Below are 25,091 nucleotides of genomic sequence, written 5' to 3'. Positions count from 1 at the left end.
ATAATCTGTTCATAAATAGTTCAGCATGTGTACAATTAACCAAAAACCCCACACAACCCCTCTCTCCTGCAACTAGAAAACTCGTTGCTAAACAAAGCCGCAGCCCCCTCACCCTGCAATACTGTTCCCCATTTGCAGGTTACTTTGCCCTGTTATGCTGCCTTCCAGTAACAAATGGTGAAGGTATGAAATAAGGGGAAGACATCTGCTTTTTGTGGTGTATTTGCCTGTAATTTGCAATGCCACTTTTACACAAATGCATTCCTTATATATTAAAGAGTAGCACCATTTATTTCTGACTAACAGACAGAGCTGGCTATTCTAATAACTTGAGATGGATTTTGGAATAGTTTCCTGGTAAGTGTTTCTACCTCTTAAAATTTTTCTGACACCAGTTAAGCACTGTAACTTTGTTACAATTATTAGATGAACTCCAATGCATATTTTATCAGGGGATAATTTTAAGTTAAACAGCCTAGTTTCACAAAAGCAGAATTTGAAGGCACCCTTGTAACCAGCCCATTCCATTATTTATAAATATATCAAATTTCAAAAACACTGTAATGGCACACATTTAATGAACCAATTATTCAATCTTGGATAAAGGTTTATATTTTTTCTGTAACCACCAAGTTAAATAAGGTCCCCTCTTCAGGCAGCAGACCTGGCTATAACATCCTAAATCGTGCAAACAAAACAAACCACAACTTTAAATTGCAGCTGCTGTAATATTAAGCCACATCAAGGACACCAGCAGCCACTAACTGCCTTGAAAGCCAGTCCAGTCCCTCATAAAGTCCTGTACCACTTCGGGCATCACAACCCTGAATATACCAGCTACGGCCACAGCAGAGTTTGTGGAGACTGAGCAGCTCTGTGATTTCCTCCACTGAAAGTGCACCTGCTACATCCTGCAACAGAATCAGATACAAATAATTATTCTGTGTCGCGTATGAAGCATTTTGTTTTTAACAGATGGCTTAGACAGAAGCTACAGATCATGCAAAAAACTTTCCAAGTACAAAAGCCAAATCAAACAGTTATGCATTTACTACTCCTTACCATAAACCAAAAAAGTTGTTGAATCTACTAAGCACCCTAGCATTACTTATTTTACCAGTGTTAAGGAAAACGTGTTTTATGCTTTCCACAATACTATTCCCTAACCATAGCATAGGGTTCAGAAAGTGGAATTTGATGCAGAAACTGAGGAAAAGAATAACAGAGAGAAAAAAAATTGCAAATACCTGTTTATTAGCAAAGATCAAGAGTAAAGCATCCCGCAATTCCTTCTCTGTTAACAACTTTGCAAGTTCACTGTGTGCTTCACTGACTCTGTCTCTGTGGCTGCTATCAACAACAAACACCACCGCTATGAAAGAAAGAAAGAAAACTTTTACATACATCCAAATATAAACTCTGTAAAATTACTTTCAACTTACACAATTCTTTTTTTCTATTTCTGTGAAATTCCTCAGCAGAACACAACTGCAATTTCAAATGCACGAGGACTGAGAAATGTCTTACATACCTCTATACCTTTGACAAAAACCTAGAATTCATCCTAAAACTAGGAAAAAAAAGTCTCAGTTTTTTTGCTTAGACTAGCATAAAGGCTGTGATATTTTAACTACTTAGGTTTAAAACCAGATTTACTATGTGTGGATTGAGTATCTCAGTTGACCATTTCTTGATCCATTTATACTCAACTCCCACACCACTGTTCCAGTTTCCATTAACCAGCTGTAAAATTTACAGATTCAGCCAAATAGTACAGCTTCCTTCAGCTACTGACTACACAATTCAGAGAAGATTGCCATGGACCCAACACAGCAGCAGTAGATTTTACTATCCACTATAGAGAGTGACCAAGACGCCAGAAAGGAGTCAGAGAGGAAAAGCTAGAGGACAGAATTTGAAGTCACATTTTTTTGCAACGACAAAATCACCAACACCAAAACGAAACAAAGCCTACTGCAGGTATACACCAGGTTAACTGCTCGGATTTCTCTCCAACATACTATTCTTCGAAGCAGACGAGATTCCATGCTATTGCCATTCACACGGTAGTTTTAAGAGGACACAGGAATCCCGAAATACATTTTTTACAAGTTTGAAAATGTCAACAATTTAAAATGTTAAAGTTTGCAATGAAGGCTGAAATAATGCATTAAATGGAGCACATAAATTGATTATTTGTCATTCCCAGGTACTTCAGATAATTCTGAATGAATTGATGAAGAGGAACCCTCTTCTAAATCAGAACACAACTGTGGAGGATTTACAGAAGGACAGCACAAATTTCTAAGTTGGCACCATCCATATCAGTGTTTTCAGAATCTGTAATTTAGGCTATGATGAGATATTACACTGCAATACCAAGTCAGAAATTATAGAACTTTGTAGATTGGAACACTGCACCTTGCCTGTTGTCAGCTAGAATGAGTTCAACAGAGAGTCTAATTTTGTTTGGCTCCATGAACTGTCTGATGGATTTATGGAGAATGCGCCTTTATCATGCAGCAGACACCAACTGGTTTAAAATTTCTTAGCTCATGAATCCAGCATCTGTACTCTGCATTAGGTGAACAGTTTTCTACAGTTATAAATTATCTCTATTAATAATCTTTGTGGCTCTGCAACACAAGCTAGAAGACAAAATACATTTTTAAAAGTTGCATTAGTCTCACCTTGTGTATTGAGATAATAGTGTTTCCACAATGGTCTCAATTTGTGTTTCCCTCCTACATCCCAAATAGTAAACTTCAAATTCTTGTATTCTACTGTTTCAACATTAAAACCTACAATAAAAATATTAAAGTTTTACAGTCTTGTTTTGCATGAATATAAAATAAGCAAATTCTACAGATAAGTCAAACATTCGAAAAATAATTACATTTAAATTGTTGCTACTAACCTATTGTTGGAATTGGCTGCATGAATTCATCTTGCTTTAACTTAAACAAAATAGTTGTTTTGCCAGCTCCATCTAATCCCAGAGTTACAACCCGAATTTCCATTTTTGGTCCAATATGTACCCTATTGTCCTGGAGGAAAAAGCATACACAAAACAAGAGCAAGTTTAGTGAACTCGACTTAGACAACCCTTATGCATAAGTGTTAATATATAAAAGAAATAAATATATAAAGTAGTGACTTATTTTGTCACTACTTTCCAACCCATTTGATTCTATGATTCTGTGATGCTATTTGTGAAGTGATTAAGTGGATGGATTTAAAAAATCCTTGAGGAGCTGTTTGTAGCAATTAGAATTCTCTGACTGGAGAACTCTGTTGGTTTTGTAGCATTTCCACTATATTTTGTTATGCCTCTTCACCTCAAGCCACTTCCAATTCATTACTACATTACAACAGCAACATTATTAGCAGTAATCTGAAATACTGAAGAAAAACAAACAAAACAAAACCCTAAGTCTGGCTTGGAGGCAAGGAAAGAGAATCAACTTCCTACCTGTAGTTTAGACCAAGCTATTGTGAGTATTGAATGAGCCAATGCTAACAATGTGATCAAGCTGTATTACTAATACAAAGCAGAAAGCTGGAAATGATAAAATAAACATAGGCTAAGATTACTGTTTATCCCTGAAATACTTAGAAATGCTACCTTGATGACATACCAAAGTTTCCATCATAAATACATGACGAATTAGAGATGTGTGCACGTCTATGGGGGTATGATATAATAGGCGTCACAGAAACATGGTGGGATGGCTCCTATGCCTGGAGTGTTGGAATGGAAGGTTACAGGCTCTTTAGAAAAGACAGGCCTGGCAGGCGGGGAGGGGGAGTTGCCCTCTATGTTAGGGATAGGCTGGAGAGTATGGAACTCTGTCTGGGACAGGTGAGCAGTCAACAGAGAGTTTGTGGGTCAGGGTTAAAGGGAGAACAGCAATAGGAGACATTACTGTGGGGATCTGTTACAGACCGCCTGATCAAGAGGAATCTGTGGATGAAGCTCTCTACAGACAGACAGGAAAAGCCTCACGCTTGCAGGCCCTTGTTCTCATGGGGGACTTCAACCACCCTGACATCTGTTGGAAGGACGGTACTGCCTGGCACAAGCAATCCAGGAGGTTCTTCAATTGTGTGGAAGACAACTTCCTTCTGCAAGTAATAGAGGAGCCAACAGGGAGAGGTGCCATGCTTGACCTCATGCTCACCAACAGCGAAGGGCTGGTTGGAAATGTGACGCTCCAGGGCAGCCTTGGATGCAGCAATCATGAGATGGTCGAATTTGAGATCCTCAGGACAGTGAGAAGAGCGTGCAGCAAGCTCACTGCCTTGGACTTCAAGAGAGCAGACTTTGGCCTCTTCAGGAACCTGCTTAGTAAGGTTCCCCCTAGAGGGCAGGGGGGCCCAAGACTGTTGGTGGATATTCAAGGATCACCTGTGTCCTGGGTTCAGCAGTAGCAGTCATTTTTCTCCTTCTTGGTAGCTGGTGCAGTGCTGTGGTTTTTTTTTTGGTTTGGCCAAGGACTTTGTGAGCGTCATGCTCTACCAGTGAAGAGGGGAAGCTGGGAGGAAGCAGAGACAGGACACCTGACCCAAACTGACCAAAGAGGTATTCCATACCACAGCATGTCATGCCCAGGAGGTAACTGGGAGTTAGCCAGAAGGACACGGGGTCTTCTGGGTCGGACTCGTTTTTTGGCGGGTGCTATTGTATTCTCTTCCCTTGATATTTTCTCTTAGCATTGTTGTCGCTGGTGGTAGCGGTGGTGATTTGTGTTATACCTTAGTTACTAAACAGTTCTTATCTCAACCAGCGGGAGCTGCATTCTTTTCGATTCTCCTCTCCATCCTTCCAGGAGTAGGGGGAGGGAAAGAAGGTGGGGGGAGAGAGTAAACAAGCTGTCTGGCTGGGTTTAAACCATGACAGTTCTTTTGGCACTCAACATGGGACACGAGGGGTTGAGATAACGACAGATCTGACCGGATTAACAGTCACTCGTCACAATGCTGATTTACTGGCCCTCAGATTTGTTCCTCTTGATCTCACAGTTTCAGAATGCTGTAACTTACTTAGACCTGGTATTTGTTGTGTTGGTGTTTATCAAGTGTGGGGCTTGGGCTAAGGTTCTTGTCTCACTGTATTCTATGGCAATGACTTGTATTACAGGTGGGCTCCAGCAGCAGGGCAGGACAAATGCGGCCATGGACTTGTACCTGGCTGTCCGGCTGCTCTTCACTGTCCTGGCCTTTGTGTCCTCACCTCCATCTACATGAGGCCGCAGGGAGCCAAAGGGAAGCGGCCTAGGAGAGCGGCTCCGGGGACCAAGCAGGAGGCCAGCAGGGAGCGGCTGCCAGTGGAGGAGGTTGGGGTGGTCGAGGAGCGGAAGGAAGCGGCTGCTGAGCAGCGGGAGCAAGGGGCAGAGGAGCCGAGCCCAGCCCCGCGACGGCCGAGCGCATTCCCCGGCAGCCGCCCGCCGAGCCCCAGGAGGATGCAGGAGACCATGCAGCACTTCCCAGCAAGGCAGAGGAGGAAGAGCTGGACTCAGGAAAAGAGAAGCTGGCGGTGGGAGAGCCGGCAAGCACAGCAGCTACACCAGCCCCAGTGACAAGTACAGCAGCATCGTTTGAGAGTGCTGAAGGTTTTGAATGGCCTTTGGGTATCCTTGGGACCTGCCTGCTGATTGTGATGGGGATCAGCATGTTGGCACACATACAGAATGTGTTTTACCCACAACCATTTTGTCTGATCTCAGAAGTTAAGCAGAGTCAGGTTTGGGTCTTGTCTGGGGTTAGACAACAATATAGGGGGACCAAGAGGTTTTCCCCAAGGCTGGACAGTCATGAGTGGCAGGGTGTGTGGAACAGTATGGGCAAGTATCTAGTCCACTGGGCCCCTCCAGTGCTTTGGAAGCATCGGAGATGGAAGGCAGCTGTATGGAGTCCCCAACAACAAGCTGCAGAAACTGCTGAAGGGGACAGTGAATTATTTTGAGCCTGGTGGGCCCATGGCACTTCAGGCCATCAGAGCAGAGATGCAACACAGAGATGGACTCATGATCGAGGGGTGGACTTAGCAATGGACACTATTGCCCAGGTTATTCACGAGTGTGAACACTGCACACAGTCTCTCCTGCTCTGGAAGACTGTTACAAGAGATGGAGCCTGACATCATGGACCAGATGGACTCAGCAGCTTTATAGGGACTGGTCCATGCAATAAGATAAGAGTGATAGTATATTGAAAATGTGGGATCTGAGCATGACATGAATGGTATGGAATAAGGGGTGGATAATGTCCAGGGTTCAGCAGTAGCAGTCACTTTTCTTCTTCTTGGTAGCTGGTGCAGTGCTGTGTTTTGGCCTGGGAACAGAGCTGATAACAATGATGTTTTGGTTTGGTCATGGACTTTGTGAGCCTCATGCTCTGCCAGGGAGGAGGGGAAGCTGGGAGGAGGCAGAGACAGGACACCTGACCCAAACTGATCAAAGAAGTATAACATACCACAGCACGTCATGCCCAGGATGTAACTGAGAGTTACCCGGAAGGACACGGGGTCTTCTGGGTCGGACTCGCTTTTCAGCAGGTGCTAATGTATTCTCTTCCCCTGATATTTTCTCTTAGCATTGTTGTCGCTGGTGGTAGTGGTGGTGATTTGTGTTATACCTTAGTTACTAAACTGTTCTTATCTCAACCAGTGGGAGTTGCATTCTTTTCGATTCTCCTCTCCACCCCTCCGGAGTAGGGGGAGGGAAAGAAGGGGAGTAATGTGAGTGAATGAGCTGTCTGGCTGGGTTTAAACCACAACAACCTGCTACAAGCTCAGGAGTGTTGCGTCCCAACTAGAAGGAAGTGCGGCAGGAGGGCCAGGAGACTTCCTTGGATGGATAAGGAGCTGCTGAAGAAACAGGGGGAAAAAAGAGGCTTATAGAAGGTGGAAGGAGGGACAGGGATGTTGTCCAGGAAGCTACAGACCAGGTCAGGAAAGCTAAGGCCCAGTTAGAATTAAATTTGCCTAGAGATGTGAAAGATAACAGGAAGGGATTCTATAGGTACACTGCGAATAAAAGACAGACTAGGGAAAATGTGGGCCCCCTCCAGAAGCTATCAGGAGAACCCTGGATTTGGAGAAGGCTGAGGTTCTTTGCCTGGCAAAGGCTCTGAATGCACCACCCAAGTCTTGGAAGGCAGATGCAGGGACTGTGAGAATGAAGACCTTAAGTCCACTGTAGGAGAGGAACTGGTTCGAGACCATCTTAAGAACCTAAATGTGCACAAGTCCATGGGACCTGATGAAATCCATCCGTGGGTCCTGAAGGAGCTGGCGAAGGAAGTTGCTAAGCCACTGAATTTGAAAAACCATGAATTTGAAAAATCATGGCAGTCAGGTGAAGTTCCCAATGACTGCAAAAAGGGAAATATAACCCCCATTTTCAAGAAGGGGAAAATGGATGACCCAGGGAACTACAGAGCAGTCAGTCTCACCTCTGTGCCTGGCAAAATCTTGGAGCACATTCTCCTGGAAGGCATGCTAAGGCACATGAAAAACAACAAGGTGCTGGTGACAGCCAGCATGGCTTCACTAAGTGGAAATCCTGCCTGACCAATTTGGTGGCTTTCTGTGATGCGGCTACAGAACTGATGGACAGGGGTAGAGCAGTTGATGTCATCTACCTGGACTCGTGTAAAGTGTTCGACACTGTCCCACATGACATCCTTGTCTCTAAATTGGAGAGACATCAATTTGATGGATGGACCACTCGGTGGATAAAGAACTGGCTGGATGGCCGGAAAACAAAGAGTTGTGGTCAATGGCTCAATGTCCAGCTGGAGACCAGTAACGAGTGGTGTCCCTCAGGGATCGGTGTTGGGACCGGTCTTGTTCAACATCTTTGTTGGTGACATGGACAGTGGGATTGAGTGCGCCCTCAGCAAGTTTGCCGATGACACCAAGCTGTGTGGTTCGGTTGATACGCTCGAGGGAAGGAATGCCATCCAGAGGGACCTTGACACACTTCTGAGGTGGGCTGATGCCAACCTTATGAATTTTAACCATGACAAGTGCCAGGTCCTACACCTGGGTCGGAGCAATCCCAGGCACAGCTACAGGCTGGGCAGGGAAGAGGTTCAAAGCAGGTTGGATATAAGAAGGGAATTCTTTCCTGTTAGGGTGGTGAGGCACTGGAATAGGTTGCTCAGGGAGGTTGTGAATGCTCCATCCCTGGCAGTGTTCAAGACCAGGTTGGACGAGTCCTTGGGCGATATGATTTAGTGTAAGTTGTCCCTGCCCACGGCAGGGGGGCTGGAACTAGATGATCTTAAGGTCCTTTCCAACCCTAACGATTCTATGATTCTATGATATAATAACAGTTTACAGTGTTTGATCTTAAGATCTTATTTGTCTTAAATCTGTTGCCAGACACAGGCCTTTCAGGTATAAGCCTCACAACAAGTTACAACAGCAGCCATCAGCACAGCAGTATTCAAAAAAACCCCAAATCATTGTGTAGAATAAGAGTTTAAAATTGTCAGAAGTGGGAAAACATAACAAGTAAGATACTGAAATAATTATTTTTGCTTTACTTTTTCATGGCTGTTGCTGTTCTTGTGAAAAATGACATCTGCTTTGGCACCTTTGAAATTCAAAAGCTAGGCTTCAGATTTCATAAAAATACCAATTTGTCACAGGATAAAATCAATAGAAGCCCCATTTCTTTCTAAAGAAAGGTGATGTGTAGTGACATACTAAAGACTTCTGGGTCCCCCAAGGCATGACCTATTTCAGATCTCCTATTACAGCTTAGCTTGCTGCAACGATTCTGTTTCCAAATTTATCAGAATTTTCTGAGTTATATTAACAGTTCCTAAATGCCAAACCTGACATTCAAAACGCCTCTCTAACTCAGCCTTCTGAGATGGAGGCAATAATCAGCTCTGAATACACAGAATGTGATTTACCATCTGTGAAATGTGAATGCTGCTCCATTCATGGAACAATGGGTGCTTGCAGGAGAAGTCTTCCTGACCCTACTAACTCTGGTCTCTGCTGAGTAGGGAAGGGAGGGGCAGTAGTGAGAATGTTGCGTTTATTGATCTGACAGAGCAGTTATGGGGAAATTCAAATATACAAAAATTATTTGGAAGAAATTGCATTTCTGACATCAAGAATGACTGGGACAGAATCCCCAAGGAAGCACTTATTTCCTTACAGTAAAAGCTTCAACAGCAACAGTTAAATCCTCAGTTTCACTCAGGAATAGTAGTATTCCTCTTTCACCCATTCAGAACCAAAAACCCCTACATAAATCATAGTATTTCTTGTTCTTTAGAGTTTCAAACTTATTTACTCTCCTACATGAAAGGCATCACCATTATCAAATCAAAAACATTTCATCCCTTTCAAAGAATGGGTAGTATTCAAGTGATATTACAGGAACAACAAAAACAACCAGAACTTAGGTGTACTGTGTCTAAGCTACCAATGAATAGCAACTATAAGCCAATTATAAGTTAACAAAATGAAAGAAATACATCGATTTTAGTACTATAAACCAAAAGTTATAACAGCATTATTGCATTTAAAAATGGGTGTGTAATTTTCACGAACTAAAATAATAAACATTGTAGAAGTTATGCTGTCCTCAAGAACAAGCCAAAAATGCACAGAAAAGCAAGGGGAGATTCCTGCTCTAAGTTAGATGCATGACAAATCACAAATGTTTTCAAAGAAAAGTGTTTCTAGAATGCACTATCTTACATACTTAAAAGAAAGCAGCTAATGTTCAAAGCTACTGATGTAGCTTTGTAACAAATGCTTCTCACACAAATTGTAACAGCACAATGGGTTTGTTGCTCAAATACCAGATTGCATTCATCATGTGATAAGACGCTGTGGGTCAAACAGATACCTAACTGCTTAAATTAGCTGCAACAAATATAGCATCATAATGAACATATATTATTCCTGTTTTCTTTTTAATTATGTTTGGGACTTCATTAAGTGGATAGCTGTCCTTTCACAAGACTAAGAATACCTTTGTAAAAGTGACAGGTATGCTAGCATCCAGCTGTATGTGATCTGCAAGTTCCGTAAACTGCTGCTGCTGTTTCTGTAAGGTCTCTAGCAATCTTGTAATTTCTTGTTTGGCCAATACTACTCTGCAGTCATCCTAAACAGACAAAGAAAACAAAAGCATATCTTTCCTGTAGTAACTTACTTAGAATAGCCAAACACAATGTAAATATGACAACTAGAAATAAAGCATTTTAAGTATAAATATTCTAGTTAAAAACTCACATTTACAAAATAGTTATTTAAAACTTCAATAAAAATGTGAAGGCCTTGCTGTTCTTCCTTAATACTAATAAACACTAAATAGTTCTACAGTCTTAAAAAACTTTCTTTGACCCCTCTTATTCCTGTAGGAATAAGAATATAAGAGGCAGTAAGATATATATATATATATGGAATATTTATCATTCATATATCACTCCAACAGCTGGAACAGAGCAGCTGTTTTGCAACATACAGCAACACACTTAGCTCAGAAAGATTAATATCCATCCATTGATGACGGGAACATTTCATAGTTAAAAGTACATCTGACTAAGCAACCAGACAATAGCTATAAACAAATTAAAAAAAAGTATCAAAAACACATGAATGAAGTTATTTCTTACACTCAGTTTACTGATTGCTACATATACTATTTACTCCTTGCTATTTACTTCTATCCACTAATAGAAGTGAACAATGGACCAACCAGATGTTCTTAATACAGTCAGCTTCTTACACACATTTAAGATTTTGAATTACGTGTGTTAAAACTGCTATGGAAAATTATTTAGTCCTAAAACAATTTTTCCTACCAGCCAACTCTGACAGCTACCTTCAAACACCTGTGTTGGTATTTGCAACTATAAATGCTTCTCATAAGTCTTGTAGGTTTTTTTTTATTCAATTTTATCTCTCCTTCCCACTAACCTCACAAAGAACCAGAAATTACTCCAGAGAAGAGAATCATGCCACAGCATGACTTCCAGCAACTGGAGAATTTAATGGTTTTGTACCTATTATCATTTCTAACACTCCCTTGAAAGGAATACTTCAATCTCATGTTATATGATTATTATTTTAACATTGTAAAGGAAATAAAAATGCAGCATACCATCTAACCTTTCCATTTGTAACCTAGACTTAATTTGAAGTTTCACATATCTTGCCATATGTTACAGCTCACTTGTTGACAGCCAACCCACCTGTTGTAAAGTCTTTTCACAATGGAGGCAAGCTGTTGAAACCTCTGACAAGAGGATGGTCATGTCTTCTTGCTGTTGCCTAAGCCAAATCAACTTCTCTCTCACGTGAGCATCAACAACACTAAGAGCCATTTCTTCCTGACGACAAAGGGTTTCATGAAGATCAGAAAAGTAGGCTCGGACACATGAGCGTGCATTCTCTGCAGTCCCTGGAACCTACAGTGGTGCAGTCAGAACATCCAGAGGATTAAGAACATCGGTTGATTCCAGAATTAAATTTTTCATTCTATTCCAGTTTCTAACTTCACATCTGCTTGGCTACATCATAGTTCAAGTCTCAGTTACACAGAAAGTCTTATCCACCCTAAGCCAAAGATTGTCCAAAAACTTACTACAATAATGAAGCAGCTTATTTGTATGTATACACATACAACTGTGAATGTATGATACACATTTATGTATGAAGATACATATGAAGGTACGTATGAAGACAGGCAGAGAAGGTTGGGGCTCTTCAGCCTGGAGAAGAGAAGGCTGTGTGGAGACCTCATAGCATCCTTCCAGTATCTGAAAGGGGGCTATAGGGATGCTGAGGATGGACTGCAGTGATAGGCCGAGGGGCAACGGGTTCAAACAGGGGAAGTTTAGATTGGATATAATCCCAGGCACAGCTACAGGTTGGGCAGAGAAGAGATTCAGAGCAGGATATAATCCCAGCACAGCTACAGGTTGGGCAGAGAAGAGATTCAGAGCAGCCCTGAGGAGAAGGACTTGGGGGTGTTGGTTGATGAGAAAATGAACATGAGCCAGTTTCAGTGTGTGCTCACAGCCCAGAAAGCCAACCGTATCCTGGGCTGCATCAAAAGGAGTGCAACTAGCAGGTCGACGGAGGTGATCCTACTCCTCTACTCTCCTCTCATGAGACCGCACCTCGAGTATTGTGTACAGTTCTGGTGTCCTCAACATAAAAAGGACATGGAACTGTTGGAACAAGTCCAGAGGGTCATGAGGATGATCAGGGGACTGAGAACCTCCCGTATGAAGACGGCTGAGAAAGTTGGGGCTGTTCAGCCTGGAGAAGAGGAGGCTGCATGGAGACCTCATAGCGGCCTTCCAGTATCTGACAGTATCGGCCTGTAAGGATGCTGGGGAGGGACTCTTCATTAGGGACTGTAGTGATAGGACAAGGGGTAACAGGTTAAAACTTAAAACAGGGGAAATTTAGATTAGATATAAGGAAGGAGTTTTCTACTGTAAGGGTGGTGAGGCACTGGAATGGGTTGCCCAGGGAAGTTGTGAATGCTCCATCTCTGGCAATGTTCAAGGCCAGGTTGGACAGAGCCTTGGGTGAGATGGTTTAGTGGGAGGTGTCCCTGCCCATGGCAGGGGGGTTGGAACTAGATGATCTTAAGGTCTTTTCCAACCCTAGCTATTCCATGATACACACCTTACTAGCAGTTATAGAGCTTTCCCTATTGCCTCCGTATTTTCATGTAGCGTAAACACATTTTAATGGACTACAACTTCCCCTCCATTTGCTGGCTTAAGCCTCAATACCAGCTTGGTAGAGATAAGAACTTAATGTCTTGTCCTATAAAAACCTATGTTTAATTTTCAACAAAATTCCTTATCTTGATTATTACAAAAAGCAAGTATTCTGTGCATGCAGGGAGAGAAAAAAAAAGAAAGCATACGTGTTCAGTATGGGCCATTCCAACTCCATCTTCAACTATTTGTTCTCCTCCTTCTATATGCTGAACAATTACAACTAATTTTCTGGAATAATCTGAGATTTCTTCTGTGAACGTTCTTATACAGTGAGCCATGTCTAAAATGGATGCACGAATCTGGTTTGCTTCTGGTTCCAAAACAGAATGCTATTGATTAAAAAGCAATATATCAAAGATCAGTCATAAATACCTTCCTTAATGATATTTGCTATTTTATTACATCTGTGTGTGCCGGTATGAATAAGAGTGTGTGTGTGTGTGTATATATACGTGTATGTGTACATATATATACATATATATACAGGAAAGGCAAGTAAGAAGTTAAAACGATCTTGCAATTTAAAATGCAATCAGGAGTTACAAATTATGCTGGGTCTAAGGCATCTACCAATCACACAGGGATCAATTTTCCTGTTTACCATAATCATCATGAAAAAAAAGAAGGGTGGTTAGACTGCACCATGTTCGGTGAACCTAGCTTCTGCAGGATGAAAACAGCTTTTGGAACTAGTGACTCAATGTTCTGCATTCAGAATAGCAGCAGGTAAAGCATCTTAACAGATAAATAACTTATTCTAGTCTTAGAAATAACGGGTTTTTTCCTTGTAATTTTACCATGGCAGTTATGTGAAATGAAGGGAACAGTACAGTATGAAGTTCTACAAAAATACATCAAGAATCTACCCTTCTTTCTTGTTATTCTTTTGTACTTTAATTGAATAAATAATTATGCAAGCACAACTAGAAACAGCTTATTAGCAGTACCTTATGACCTTGATGCTTTCCATATTCTTTGCAGACACAACACATAAGAGGACTCGCCTGGCAGCCCTCTTCTAAGCAAACAAACTCAATAGCATGCACTTGGTGTTGGGAGCACATGGTCTTCTCATGAGGCTTATCAGCAAGAGGAACACGCCTGTGTTTTGCTAGTGTCTTTGTAGAATGAGTGAGCTGGGAGCAGTCTGCGCACAGGTGAGTGGCACAAACAGTGCAATACACAGATGCAACATGGGCTTCATCTTCATCGCAACGAATGATACTCTACCAAAAACAGACCAAAAGGAAAAAAAACAAAACTGAAGTTGTTACCATTTAATCCCAGCAACTGAGGAAAATCAGATGATTGGCCAGCACTATAAACCTGAAAACAGACTTTAAAAGTTACACACTAATAAATACTTGGACTACTTTGAAAACTTGACTTTAAGTTCTTAATATATTTAAAAAAAAAAAAAAGTCAGTTTTCTCTACAGTCAACTCCGACAATTATTATAGAATTATACAGTGATTTTATAAATCCAAACTTCAGTGAAAGAGTTGTAAAGGTTTGGAGGATGAAATAATTCAGGCTCTAGTAATTTCCTCCAAAGAAATCATTACAGAACAAGGCATTAAAGTTACAGGCAGAAAAAACACCAGTGAACAAATAGGCACTTAGGACAGACAGTTATCTATTCCTAAAATGGCACTGGATGATATTTTTTACATACTAGTTGTTAACACTGAAATAGTTAAAGCAACTCGTTTTGGTAATGAAGTACTATTACATGATATAGTGATATCAAATGACTATAAAAGCCACCTAACTCCAGAAGTGGAAGTCTTTAAGAAGAGTTTCTAAGAAGTTTCAGAAAACTGTCCTTAAATCACTGTAACTAAAATATCCAAATGAATACCCTTTTCTAGAAATCTTAAAAGCTTAAAAAAGGGCAAAAGCGTATGCATGCTTGGCAATACCTTTTTCTTTTCTGCTTTAGTCATTACAGAGTGGCATTTAATTATGAAGCAATTAACTGAAGCCTTAATACTAGATACTGAAAGAAAACAACACCATTATTAGTGAAATTACATTTGCCAAATAACAGATTTTCATTTTTTTCTATCTAGAAAGCAAATAGAACAAACTTTCACTTTTTAAAGTTCAGTACCTCTCCAGACAGACCAATGGCTTCTTCTGTTGTCCCACACTGTCCGGCAGGTCCATTCTGCAACCGTTCCAAGAGCTCCAACAAAGCAAAATTTTTTTTCAAGCCCCAGACACCAGAATCTCCTATTTTTGAAGAAGAATCAAGGGAAGGAGAGGAACAAAACCATCAAGCAAATACCATCATGAGAAATTCCACAAACCACAGTTGAGATTCTGATAAACATTAAGAGCATATTAACTACAAAGAGAGACAACCACTAATTTTTCTCTGTAAGCTCACATTACCTTTCCAACCTCTTCCTTCCATCATGGAACTATTTAATATTTATGCAGATTTTCCCTATTTAAAAGATGCCAAGACTACTAAAAATTCACAGAAACTCAGTAAAAACACTTGTAAAATAATCTACAATAGCTAACAACTAAAGACTACAAGAAGCACAAAAACTCTCATGTGTATCATAGAAATTAATATTTTGCATAACTACATACAGCGAAGATTTCTACTGTACTAATGGACGCTGTGAAGAATTCATATGGACAAACTGCATATTCCCTGAATCACAAGATGCAATGCCTACTGTAGATCTCAGCAAAAACCTGAATGAGAGTTAAAATAATATTCAGAAAGACCCACATAAAATACTGTGAGTGTCCTGGTTTCAGTTATAAGTTTTTATTTCCTAGCAGCTGGTGCAGTGCTGTGTTTTGGCTTTAGTCTGAGAACCATGTTGCTAACACTGATGTTTTAGTTGTTGATCAGTAGCAGTTATCCTGATCAAGGATTTTTCAGTCTCTCATGCTCTGCCAGTGAGGAGGGGCACAAGAAAGCAGAGGGAGCAGAGACAGGACACCTGACCCAAATTATCCAAAGGGGTATTCCATACCACAGCACATCATGTCCAGTATATAAACTGGGGATAGTCACCCAGAAGAGCAGATCGCTGCATGGGATGGGCTGGGTATTGGTGGTCAGGTGGTGAACAATTATACTGGGCACTCTTAAGAGATATCTCTTATATAGTGATCTACATCTAACGCAGAAAACATGAAGCAACTTCCTCTCGGCAGAATTGTTACATATAAAAGAAAAACTGCTGTATTTTAGTAGTATGTTATCAGACATTGCTCAAAAGGGATACTTGCCATTTTCAATGACTGAATACACATACTCTGACATACTCCTCAAAATACAGCATCTAGAAAGTTATATTTCATTGACTGCAATAGGCTGATTATTGCTGAATCATAACTACATACTTTTGGAAATCAGAATGACCAATTACAGCTAGATTATTTGAGAACAGAGAGGTGCTTTAATGTAGCTTAGTATCAAATTCACTACGAATTTCCAGAATGAGTGTCAGTTCTCTGTGTAGGTTTGAGTACTTCTTTTTCTTCATTTAAAATTGGAGGCAGACCAGCTTTTGAAGTTGCCTACTGCCCAGACTAAACCCTTATTACTGTACAGTTTAGAATCAGTTTAACTCCTTCAGGAAAAGAAAAGGGGTGGTCGTAGTGTTGCTAGCTTTGAGTATAATGATTAAAGGCACAAAACCAGTAGTGTTTCCACAGTACAAATGACACCCTGTATTTAAACAGAATCTGTAGGACCTGAAATTGACTCATCTACTTTATGACAGAATTTTTGAACTGTGTTTATAAGACAAAGGTTGCTGCAGTTACTTTTTAAGAGTGTGGGACACCAATACTATCTGTATAAAACTGCATGTGCATGCTGCTTTTGTAATTCAGTATTTGTTTTATCCTTCATGCAAACATTCCCATCTAAGACAACGACGTAAACGTAGCAAAGTCCTGCTATTCACTTTAAAAAATAATACATATTACAGCTCTGCACTAAATTCAAGTATCTGATTTCCTCAACTTATGCTTTGCTTCAAACATGATCTGGAGAACATGATTTCAGAGTAGAATGCCAGATCTGGAAAAAAATCTGGCATTTTACTCTGCCTCTCATAATCCAGACGGAAAGACTAGCACAAGAGCAACTGCAGCCTCAGCTGGTTCCAGATGCCTGAAAACTCCTGGTATTTTCAGTTCACATATCTGGTGTCTGACAGCAGTCTGCACCTGACATGAATTCAGAGAAACTGTATCCCACATGTTTTCCCAAAGAGAAAGCCCAGGCTACTTGAGTTGTCTGGTTCTCCTGGCATTTCATAAATCCTGAACTATGCTGCCCTGTAGGTATATACCCCTGCATCTTTCTGGAGCTCATATGTCATCATACAGGCACGAAGTATTCCTTCTTCAATACTGAGACTTGCGAAACACTTCACAGATTTTGGTGCATAATGTTGCAAATGAACACACAGACACCAATTATTATGGGCAGCAGGCAGTTATATGAACCAACAGGGCAAAGTACTCATCCCAAACACTCATGTTTCACTGGTCCTCAGCTTGGTACACATAGCCAGAAAATTAGTGTTTTCATGATTCTAAGAGTAAGGATCTTCAGCTCCTGCAGGAGTCTGGATTTGTAATACACAAAGAGTATATGCTGCTATAAAGGCTCTTTGTAAAATTACACAAGCACCGTTCAAATATAGTCACAGCATAAAAGGCAATGCTGGTGTGGGGCTATGTTTTGGACTTGTGACCAAACATTTAGCTGTTGCTGAACAGCGCTTGCACAGTATGAAGGCCTTGTTCTGTTTCTCATGCTGCCTAACCAGCCAGCAGGTTGGGGGTGCACAAGAGGCTGGGAGGGGACACAGCCAGGACAGCTGACCCCAACTGATCACAGGGATATTCCACACCATATGGCATCGTGCCAGCATGTAAAACTAGGAGAAGGAGGAAGAGCGAATATTCACTTACAGTGTATATCCTCTCAAGTAATCGTTATATGTGATGGAGCTCTGCTGTCCTGGAAATGGCTGAACATTGGGCAGTGATGAATGAATTTGTTTTGCTTTGCTTGTGTGCACAGCTTTTGTTTTAACTACTAAACTGTCTTTATTTCAACCCACTTTTACCGTTCTGATTTTCTTCCCTGTCCTACTGCAGGGGAGTGAGTGGAAGTGTGGGGTTGAGCTGCCTACCAAGATTAAAATACAACATTCTCTTTTACTTCAAGAGCTATGAAACAAGAAAAATGAGACTGGCTTTTATCTTAAGACTTCAAAACTTATTAGAAGTAGATGCAAGTACTTTTATTACCTGACGACGTTTCTTCTGCAGTACTTACTCAGAGTAGAGCTGCATTACACAGCTAGGCACAATTACATGAAAGACCAGAATGCTCACCTGCCAACCATTTTCCATCAAGGGGAGCAGAACAAGCAGTTTCATGAGATGCATGCCTCATCAGGCCAAAGTGAGGGCAACAATGCTACGGTACCTCTGAAGAGGGGTGTGAACAGGAACCAACATATCCACACTGTATACCTTACTGGTTTGTGTAGCTTCCGTATTTGCTACATTAAACTTTCTTTCCCAGGCATTTTTCCCCACAAGTTTAAACCATCAACCACAATATTTTCAGTGGCCAAACTCAGAACAGACGTTATGTACCTCACAGGCAGAGTTCAGAGAACAGATAAATGGGTGAATACTGGTTTTCTATAGCTATAAATGGGAGCATATATAAGCTATTCTCCCCTTCAGAACCCTCCACTAGTATGAGACAACACTGACTATCTGTTTAAAATACGCTTACCAGAAAAACTATACATTTTAGCAAATCTGGAAAAGGGCCTATCAGGATGTTGACTGGTAACTTTAAAGTTAGGTATAAAGCAAAGGCATGTGAGTGCACTCTGCTGTCATCAGTTCCACAGTGGAAGCCTTCCCTGGTACAGACACTATTACCAACACCCAATTTAAACTCAGTGCACCCCACAAAATAAATTGTGAACTAAATAAAGTAGTATTTTAACTTTTGTTTGTCAGAGATCTTGAAGGAGTTTACAGAAGTTATGTTCTGTTTCTCCACAAGTACAGTTAGCACCAGCACAGTCATCTGCCTTGATATATTCTGACTTCAGAGTTTCGTTAATTTTTAGCTCTGGCACTCCTAGCAGGATCACAGTGTTTTTCATAACACAGACCAAAGAAGAGTCACCTCCTATTACAAGCTGAAGAAATACAGAGTGCAATATGAACTTTTAGAAGGTAAATTATGTCACACCAGTTTGTAACCAAGTCTGGATATGTTGACACTGTATTTGGACAAATTTCTGGACACTAACTCCCAGAAAGCAAAGCACAAAAAAGTGGCTAAATGGTTCACTTCTATAGTGTTTAGAACAGCACTGTCTATAGCACAACCTTCAGTTGCTGCAGTGTATATAATATTCACATTAACAACACCAATATAATAACTGCTGATACTAATGTGGACCTCCTATCTCCAGATTAGCTACTAATCCAGATAGCCATTAATAGCACAGTATACGAGGATGTACATGCACTGAAAGGATAAACCTACTTATGAAACAGATTACAGCAAATTAGTATTTAAGTAAACATTGTCTTAGCTTTTAAGCAGTCAGAGAGGAAGACTGCGTTCATTCAGGATACTTTCTTGCAAAAGTATTTTCTTTCACAGGTTTTAATATATTTATTAAAAAAAAAGCCAAACTAAGAAGTACTCAGCTCAAGTTTCTTCAGTTTACATTCTTATATCTGATTTTAATCATGTTAGTTCTGTTCCATGTCTAACAAGAAGAGAAAGCCAAGCCAGAAGTCAAAGCAGAACTAATTTACTGAAATTTAGTGAACAGAAAAGATACCTTTGTAGCTATTCTGCGCTTATTTTTCCAGTTCATAAAGCTGCCAGGAGAAACAAAGTTACACTGCTTTTACATTCTTTAAATGTTTATTACATATCTTGAGATTTGCCAATACACGTCACACATTGTCAGTCCACTGTCAATCTTGGACACAAATGGAAAGAACAGGCAATGCTTACTTATCAGCTATTAATCTACTAGAACAGAACTCATAACCATATAAAACATACATTATCATACAGAAAGTCATGTCCCATTGTACTAGGATCTACCATAAAGTTTATGTAGTTGAGAAAAAGCAACTTTGTTTCTTTTTACACTAAACCTACTATAAAATTACTATGCACTTGACATACTGGTTTCAGCACATCTCATCAAGTGTTCATTTTATATTTCAAAAACCAAAAAGATGAAATGTGCAAACACATCTACTTTCCTGGACTTCAGCTCAAATTCTGCTTTGGTCACTAGACTCTTTTAAAAAAAGAGTGCAGTGATCTCATCCTTGTGCCTACAAGGGATGTTTGTGCCCATTACAAAACCACTACACAATCTGCCTGTCTCTTCTCAAAAGAAGAATAAGATATGAATAGCAGGAAGTGTGTCAGCCAGGAATGACATAGTGACAGAGTGGAAATATTAAGACCCAACCTCAGCCAATGAAAGAAATGTCATTTTGAAAAGCATAAAGCTTGTTTGCAAAAGGATTATAAATAATACAAGAAATAAAGCAGCAACTTTTGTTTAAAAGTCTGAACAAAGCTGAGAGAATGTTATAGCTGCATTTTTGAACAGTATTTTTAAGCTTTATCTTAGCACTCAAACACAAGAATACACAAACGTAAACAAGACCAGTGGGATAGATCCCATGAAAGGTGATAACATCTGCATACATCAGTTCAATGAGTTCTAATGACAAAATAGTTTCAAGCCTGTAATGTGAAGATGGTAGGGAGAGTTCACCTAAGCCGTAAACTGTTAAAGCCTTCAATAGCAGAGCTGCTCAGCTAACATCAAAAGCCACAGTCTCCAAACCTGTTGTGCAGCACATCCTTCCCAACACTTCCCTGGCCCACATATTTTTAAAAGAAACCAATCCACTAATGCAATGAGGGACGAAAGCAGAATGCAGTTTGCAAGACATAATCCATCTCTTCTCCCAAATCCAGGTATTTTAAGGAAAAGGCTTTAAGAGTAGTCTCTTCTACAAAGACCATTTTATAAATTTTTCCCCAAATATACTGCCCAAGCATAATCTACAAAATATATGGCTTCAAAATTCTGGGTTCAGGAATGTTAATACAGCTGATGACAATCACTAGACAGCCCATGGACCTTCAACATGTATATACTTATTTCAAATTCTCCACTAGAAGATTAATCATAGGCAACTTCATTAAAGAACTTTCAAAAAACCCAAAATATCTAAGTTTAGTCCACTCTGCAAACTAATATGGCTTTAGTCCTATGAGTTCATTAGTAAATACGTCCTCTCATAGCAAGATTTTATGAACCATTATTTTGCTAAGCATGACAACATGCTATGGTGTCAGTTTTCACTTGCAGATTCTCTAATTCCAGAAACCCTAAGTACTTCTAACTTTGCTTTCCTGTACAGTTATGCATATATATAAAAGAGAAAGGCCAGTAAATTTAAACCAAGTGCTCACTTCAGAAGGGAATATAGCCATACCTATAAATATATAGGTCCCTGAGTATTACTTTCAAAAAGTTTACAAGATTCACTGGGAAAACTTGGATGAATATAGGATAAAATGATTTACTAATAAGATCAAAGGAAAACAAGCAAGTCTATCTGCTGAACTGTATAGGTTAAATGGCCAACTAAAAGCATCCTTAAAATCCACAGTTAGTGATAAAGGAACTCTGTTCAATACAGGTAGCTTTATGTCCTAATTATACAACTTTTCCTTCAACAGAATTTTCTCTTGGCAGAGATCCCGTAATCTACATTTAGATGCTGAACAGCTTCCTGAGACTACTTTAATAAATGGCAGAATGGCAATTGCAGAAGTGGGTGAAAATGGACCTTGCTTTCTCACATGCCCTCAGGTGGAGGAAAGGGAAGGATGAGAAGCTCTCCATGCCCAGGAGTTATGTCTCCCTCCCAGCTCCACTCCTGAGTTCCCAGGAACCTAACTAAAAGTGCAACAGATTAACTGGGTAATTAAAGCATTATTTCTCTAATCACCCAGTAAATACTAGGTGCTTAGAGAAAGACAACAAATGCACAGATGCTTCAAAGTGAGGCCATGACAAGCTGCACTCCACAAAACACTAAATTTTTACATGCTGGAAGTAATATTTCTCAAGATAGTTCTTATGGACCTAAGAGCAGCTACAAACCTCTTCTGCCCCAAACCACCATGCAGAATATTTTTATTCACAGAAGTATTTTTCTTTTCAAGCTGTTTTGCTATAATTTTCTACCTGTCATTTTTTTGAGCAACTGCTGGTAACAGCATATCATCCTGCTTTGTAGTACTAGGCAGTAGGATGCAAGTCCACTTTATTCTAGACACAAAAGCAAAAGCTTTTCTTCCCTCTTGCTATCTGTAGGAGTATCTTACAATTTTAATAACGCTCCACTGTGTTTCATCAGAAACTCATCAGTAATTTGCAAAAAGCAAAAACTCTTAATCTTTTTATAAAGCTTCATTTTTGTTAAACCTGAAACCCACATAAAATTATGACAGGATACTTTCAGATGCCGGGGAAAAGATGCACAACAAAAACTTAGACGTGACAAGTTCCCATTTGTAGTAAAATTGCTACTTTTACTTTACAAGATACAAGCAGTGGTCTTGAACAGAAATGTCTCACAACAGCAGGACTGAGTCTTCTGCTCTAACATTCTTCCCCTTAAAAGCAAACTTTGAAGAAATCTTGCACAGCTGTACAATCATAGATATGAAATAAAACAAATTGTGACTCTTTTAACCACATCTTCTAGACCGGCAATCATTCATGATGCTCACACTTACTGCCTCCCTCCCTGCTGAAAACAAACCCCTCTTTCATACAAGACTGATATTTCTTTTTCTGACTCCTACTTCCATGAAAGCATCCCACACAGGGCCTGAATACTCCTCTTAGTTTGGTCTACAATGCACCAGATTCTCCTTCTGCAAAGTAAATTCTTACTCAAGTGAATCTGTTATTTAAACAATTCTTCATGGATTACTAGATTAGAGATCTTGCTGTCCAAGTATTCCCCTCCTTCCAACAGCTTTTTTTCACTGTGATATCCAAAACTGCTGGAGCCAGTTCTATTAACAAATTCTTCTCGGTTCAAATTCTTCTGATAACTTGTCTTCTCTGTAACCCCACATTGAACAGCCAATTCCTATTTTGAAGGAACTGTAAGTACATATTATCTTTTGGATAAAATAAACTTCCATCATTGGGAAAAAGGTATCTTATTTTTTCAAATACTGTCTGCAGACACTCTTACAACAGGGGAATTCCTGCTGACAGCCTGCCACTATCAGTTACTGCATATATAGAATTACTTGACATTTTAAAAACCATGTTTGTTATCACTTCTTCATGAACCCAGACAAATCTTTTTGTCAAATAAATTACCTATTTAATTGCATGGTCTATTTAGTATTTAGAACAACAGGAAACTAACATCCATTCAGGAACCCTTAGACACTAATGTAAAACAGAGTAGTCCCTTTGTAAATATAGGTGTACAAGAAGACTTTGAGGTTTAAAGCTTGCAAGACCAAGTTCAAAAAGATAAAGATAAAATCTTGACTTTCTTTTCTAAGATATCTATTTTACTACTGCTTAACAGTGCTATGATCTTCTCTGAACAGAAAGGAACACTGCACATTTATTACTTGGAAATGTTATCACTAAGTGGAGCACTAAGAATCTATATATAGCTTTATCTTCCAGACATCCTTAGCTGATAGGTTTTAAGAACTGTAGACGTACATTTTCTTACCTAGTTCAGTAACTTGTCGATCAAATGGACAACGAACTGCTCTGCCATGAAGGGGAAGCCGGGTAAGACAATCATGGCAGACAGTATGGCCACACAAAAGCAGCCGGGGAACTTTGTCACCTTGCAAAGAAAATACATCTTCACAGACCCCGCACTCAAGAACCTACAATTTAAAGAGAGACCTTATTTGCTTTTGAGCTGATGAAAAAACAAAACGTAATGCAGTAAGCCATATGACACAGCTTATTTTACAGAAGTTCCTGCAACCACAGCAAGTAGGCAGAGTCATCAATTTTGCTTTGTACACACAAATAATGATCATAAGAATTATATTTAAAAGATAAACACACATGAACAGAAGATTTTAACTCTTCAGCATCCCACCTGATCACCACTAGTTCTTACCCACTTCATTTAATACACTGCCACAAGAAAAGCCCACTGCTCAAGCAGCACAACTAAGTAAGCAGAAACATTCTCACAGGAAAAGGAAATGGAGGGCAAGACCCTGCCAAAGCAGACTATCAGCTGGTGGAGAAAATTTCCATTCATAGCTGATGCACATAAAATGTCAATCATACCAAGTTAGCCATTTATGAAGCTACAATTGCGCAGCATCGAGGTAGCAGGAACAAACAGCAGGGGGCCGGAACATCTTAAACCACTAATAAAAAGCAAAATTAATCGTCATTTAGGAAAAAAAAAACACCCAAACAAAAAAAAACAAACACACAAAAATAAAAAATCACAAAACCAAAACAACAACAACAAAAAAACGAAAACAAAAACCACCACCAAAAAAACCACAACCAACCAAAAAACCCTAACCACCCGAAAAAACTATCATCCACCGGACAACAGCTCACCATCTCCGGCAGCCCAGGCATCACGTTTTCTCCGAAACTGCTCCCCACTGAGGCAGCCAGCCTGCCCTCACACTGAGGCCTCTCGCCTCGCAGCCCTCCAGGAGATACCTGACGGCAGCACGGCTCTGCGCCAGCGGGGCGGGGAAAGGGCCTCCAAAGCAGCCTCCCTGCTCGGCCTGGCCCAAACTGAGCCCTGCCGCTTCAGGGGACTCCTCCTGGCCCGGAGCCCCCACACCACCCTTTCCCCAGCTGGGCCAGGGACAGCGCAACCCCAGCCACTACAGTCTGTCCTGCCGCAGCAGGAGCTAAGCCAGACGACGTGAAGGGCCGAGCCACCCTTCTCACCTTCACTGCGGCACCAGCCGGGCCGCGACCGCCGCTTCCAGACCCCCGGCTACCGTCCAGACCAGTACCAGCCACAATTCTGTTGGCACTTAGGGCTGCCATCTTGTAGGTGGGCAGAATCGAGCGGCCCGCAGCAGGAAGGGGAGGGCAGGGGAGGGGAGGGCTAGCCCCGCGAGGGCTAGCGACCGCCGTCCCTTCGCTTTCAGGGCCTTCTGGGGGCTGTAGTTTCGTGCTGCTGCGGCGGCGTCGAGT

General features: G+C 40.6%; 1 protein-coding gene across 4 annotated transcripts; it reads right to left on the bottom strand.

Annotated features, from left to right (window-relative positions):
• Nucleotides 1-361: 361 nt before the first annotated feature.
• On the bottom strand, nucleotides 362-24,951 carry TRIM23 (tripartite motif containing 23). Of its 4 annotated transcripts, none has more exons than XM_057405506.1 (11): nucleotides 24,840-24,951; nucleotides 23,629-23,791; nucleotides 14,891-15,012; nucleotides 13,725-14,003; nucleotides 12,924-13,106; nucleotides 11,230-11,445; nucleotides 10,005-10,139; nucleotides 2,918-3,047; nucleotides 2,691-2,801; nucleotides 1,248-1,372; nucleotides 362-911 (listed from the first exon to the last, which is right to left on the bottom strand). In XM_057405506.1, exons 1-11 carry the CDS (start codon nucleotides 24,939-24,941, stop codon nucleotides 732-734), a joined length of 1,746 nt encoding a protein of 581 aa, XP_057261489.1. In that variant the 5' UTR covers nucleotides 24,942-24,951; the 3' UTR covers nucleotides 362-731. The 4 variants fall into 4 exon arrangements, with proteins under 4 accessions (XP_057261489.1, XP_057261490.1, XP_057261491.1 ...); XM_057405507.1 differs by lacking the exon at nucleotides 24,840-24,951 and adding an exon at nucleotides 24,210-24,303; XM_057405508.1 differs by lacking the exon at nucleotides 2,691-2,801.
• Between the last annotated feature and the right edge of the window lie 140 nt (nucleotides 24,952-25,091).

This window comes from Pezoporus wallicus, unplaced genomic scaffold (assembly GCF_028554395.1).
Source record: "Pezoporus wallicus isolate ANWC-B61680 ecotype Strahan unplaced genomic scaffold, APGP_CSIRO_Pwel_v1 scaffold_2696, whole genome shotgun sequence".
In the NCBI taxonomy this organism is placed as follows: Eukaryota; Metazoa; Chordata; class Aves; order Psittaciformes; family Psittacidae; genus Pezoporus; species Pezoporus wallicus.
This window is presented reverse-complemented; position numbering and strand designations above follow the sequence as displayed.

Excerpts from the sequence above, each read along its gene's own strand:
- TRIM23 (XM_057405504.1), bottom strand. The coding sequence starts at position 24,941 with ATGGCAGCCCTAAGTGCCAACAGAATTGTGGCTGGTACTGGTCTGGAC. Across the intron at positions 14,004-14,890 it reads CCATTGGTCTGTCTGGAGAG|AGTATCATTCGTTGCGATGA; the intron begins GTACTGAACTTT and ends TGTTTTTGGTAG. Across the intron at positions 11,446-12,923 it reads GAATGGCCCATACTGAACAC|GTTCCAGGGACTGCAGAGAA; the intron begins GTATGCTTTCTT and ends GCACCACTGTAG.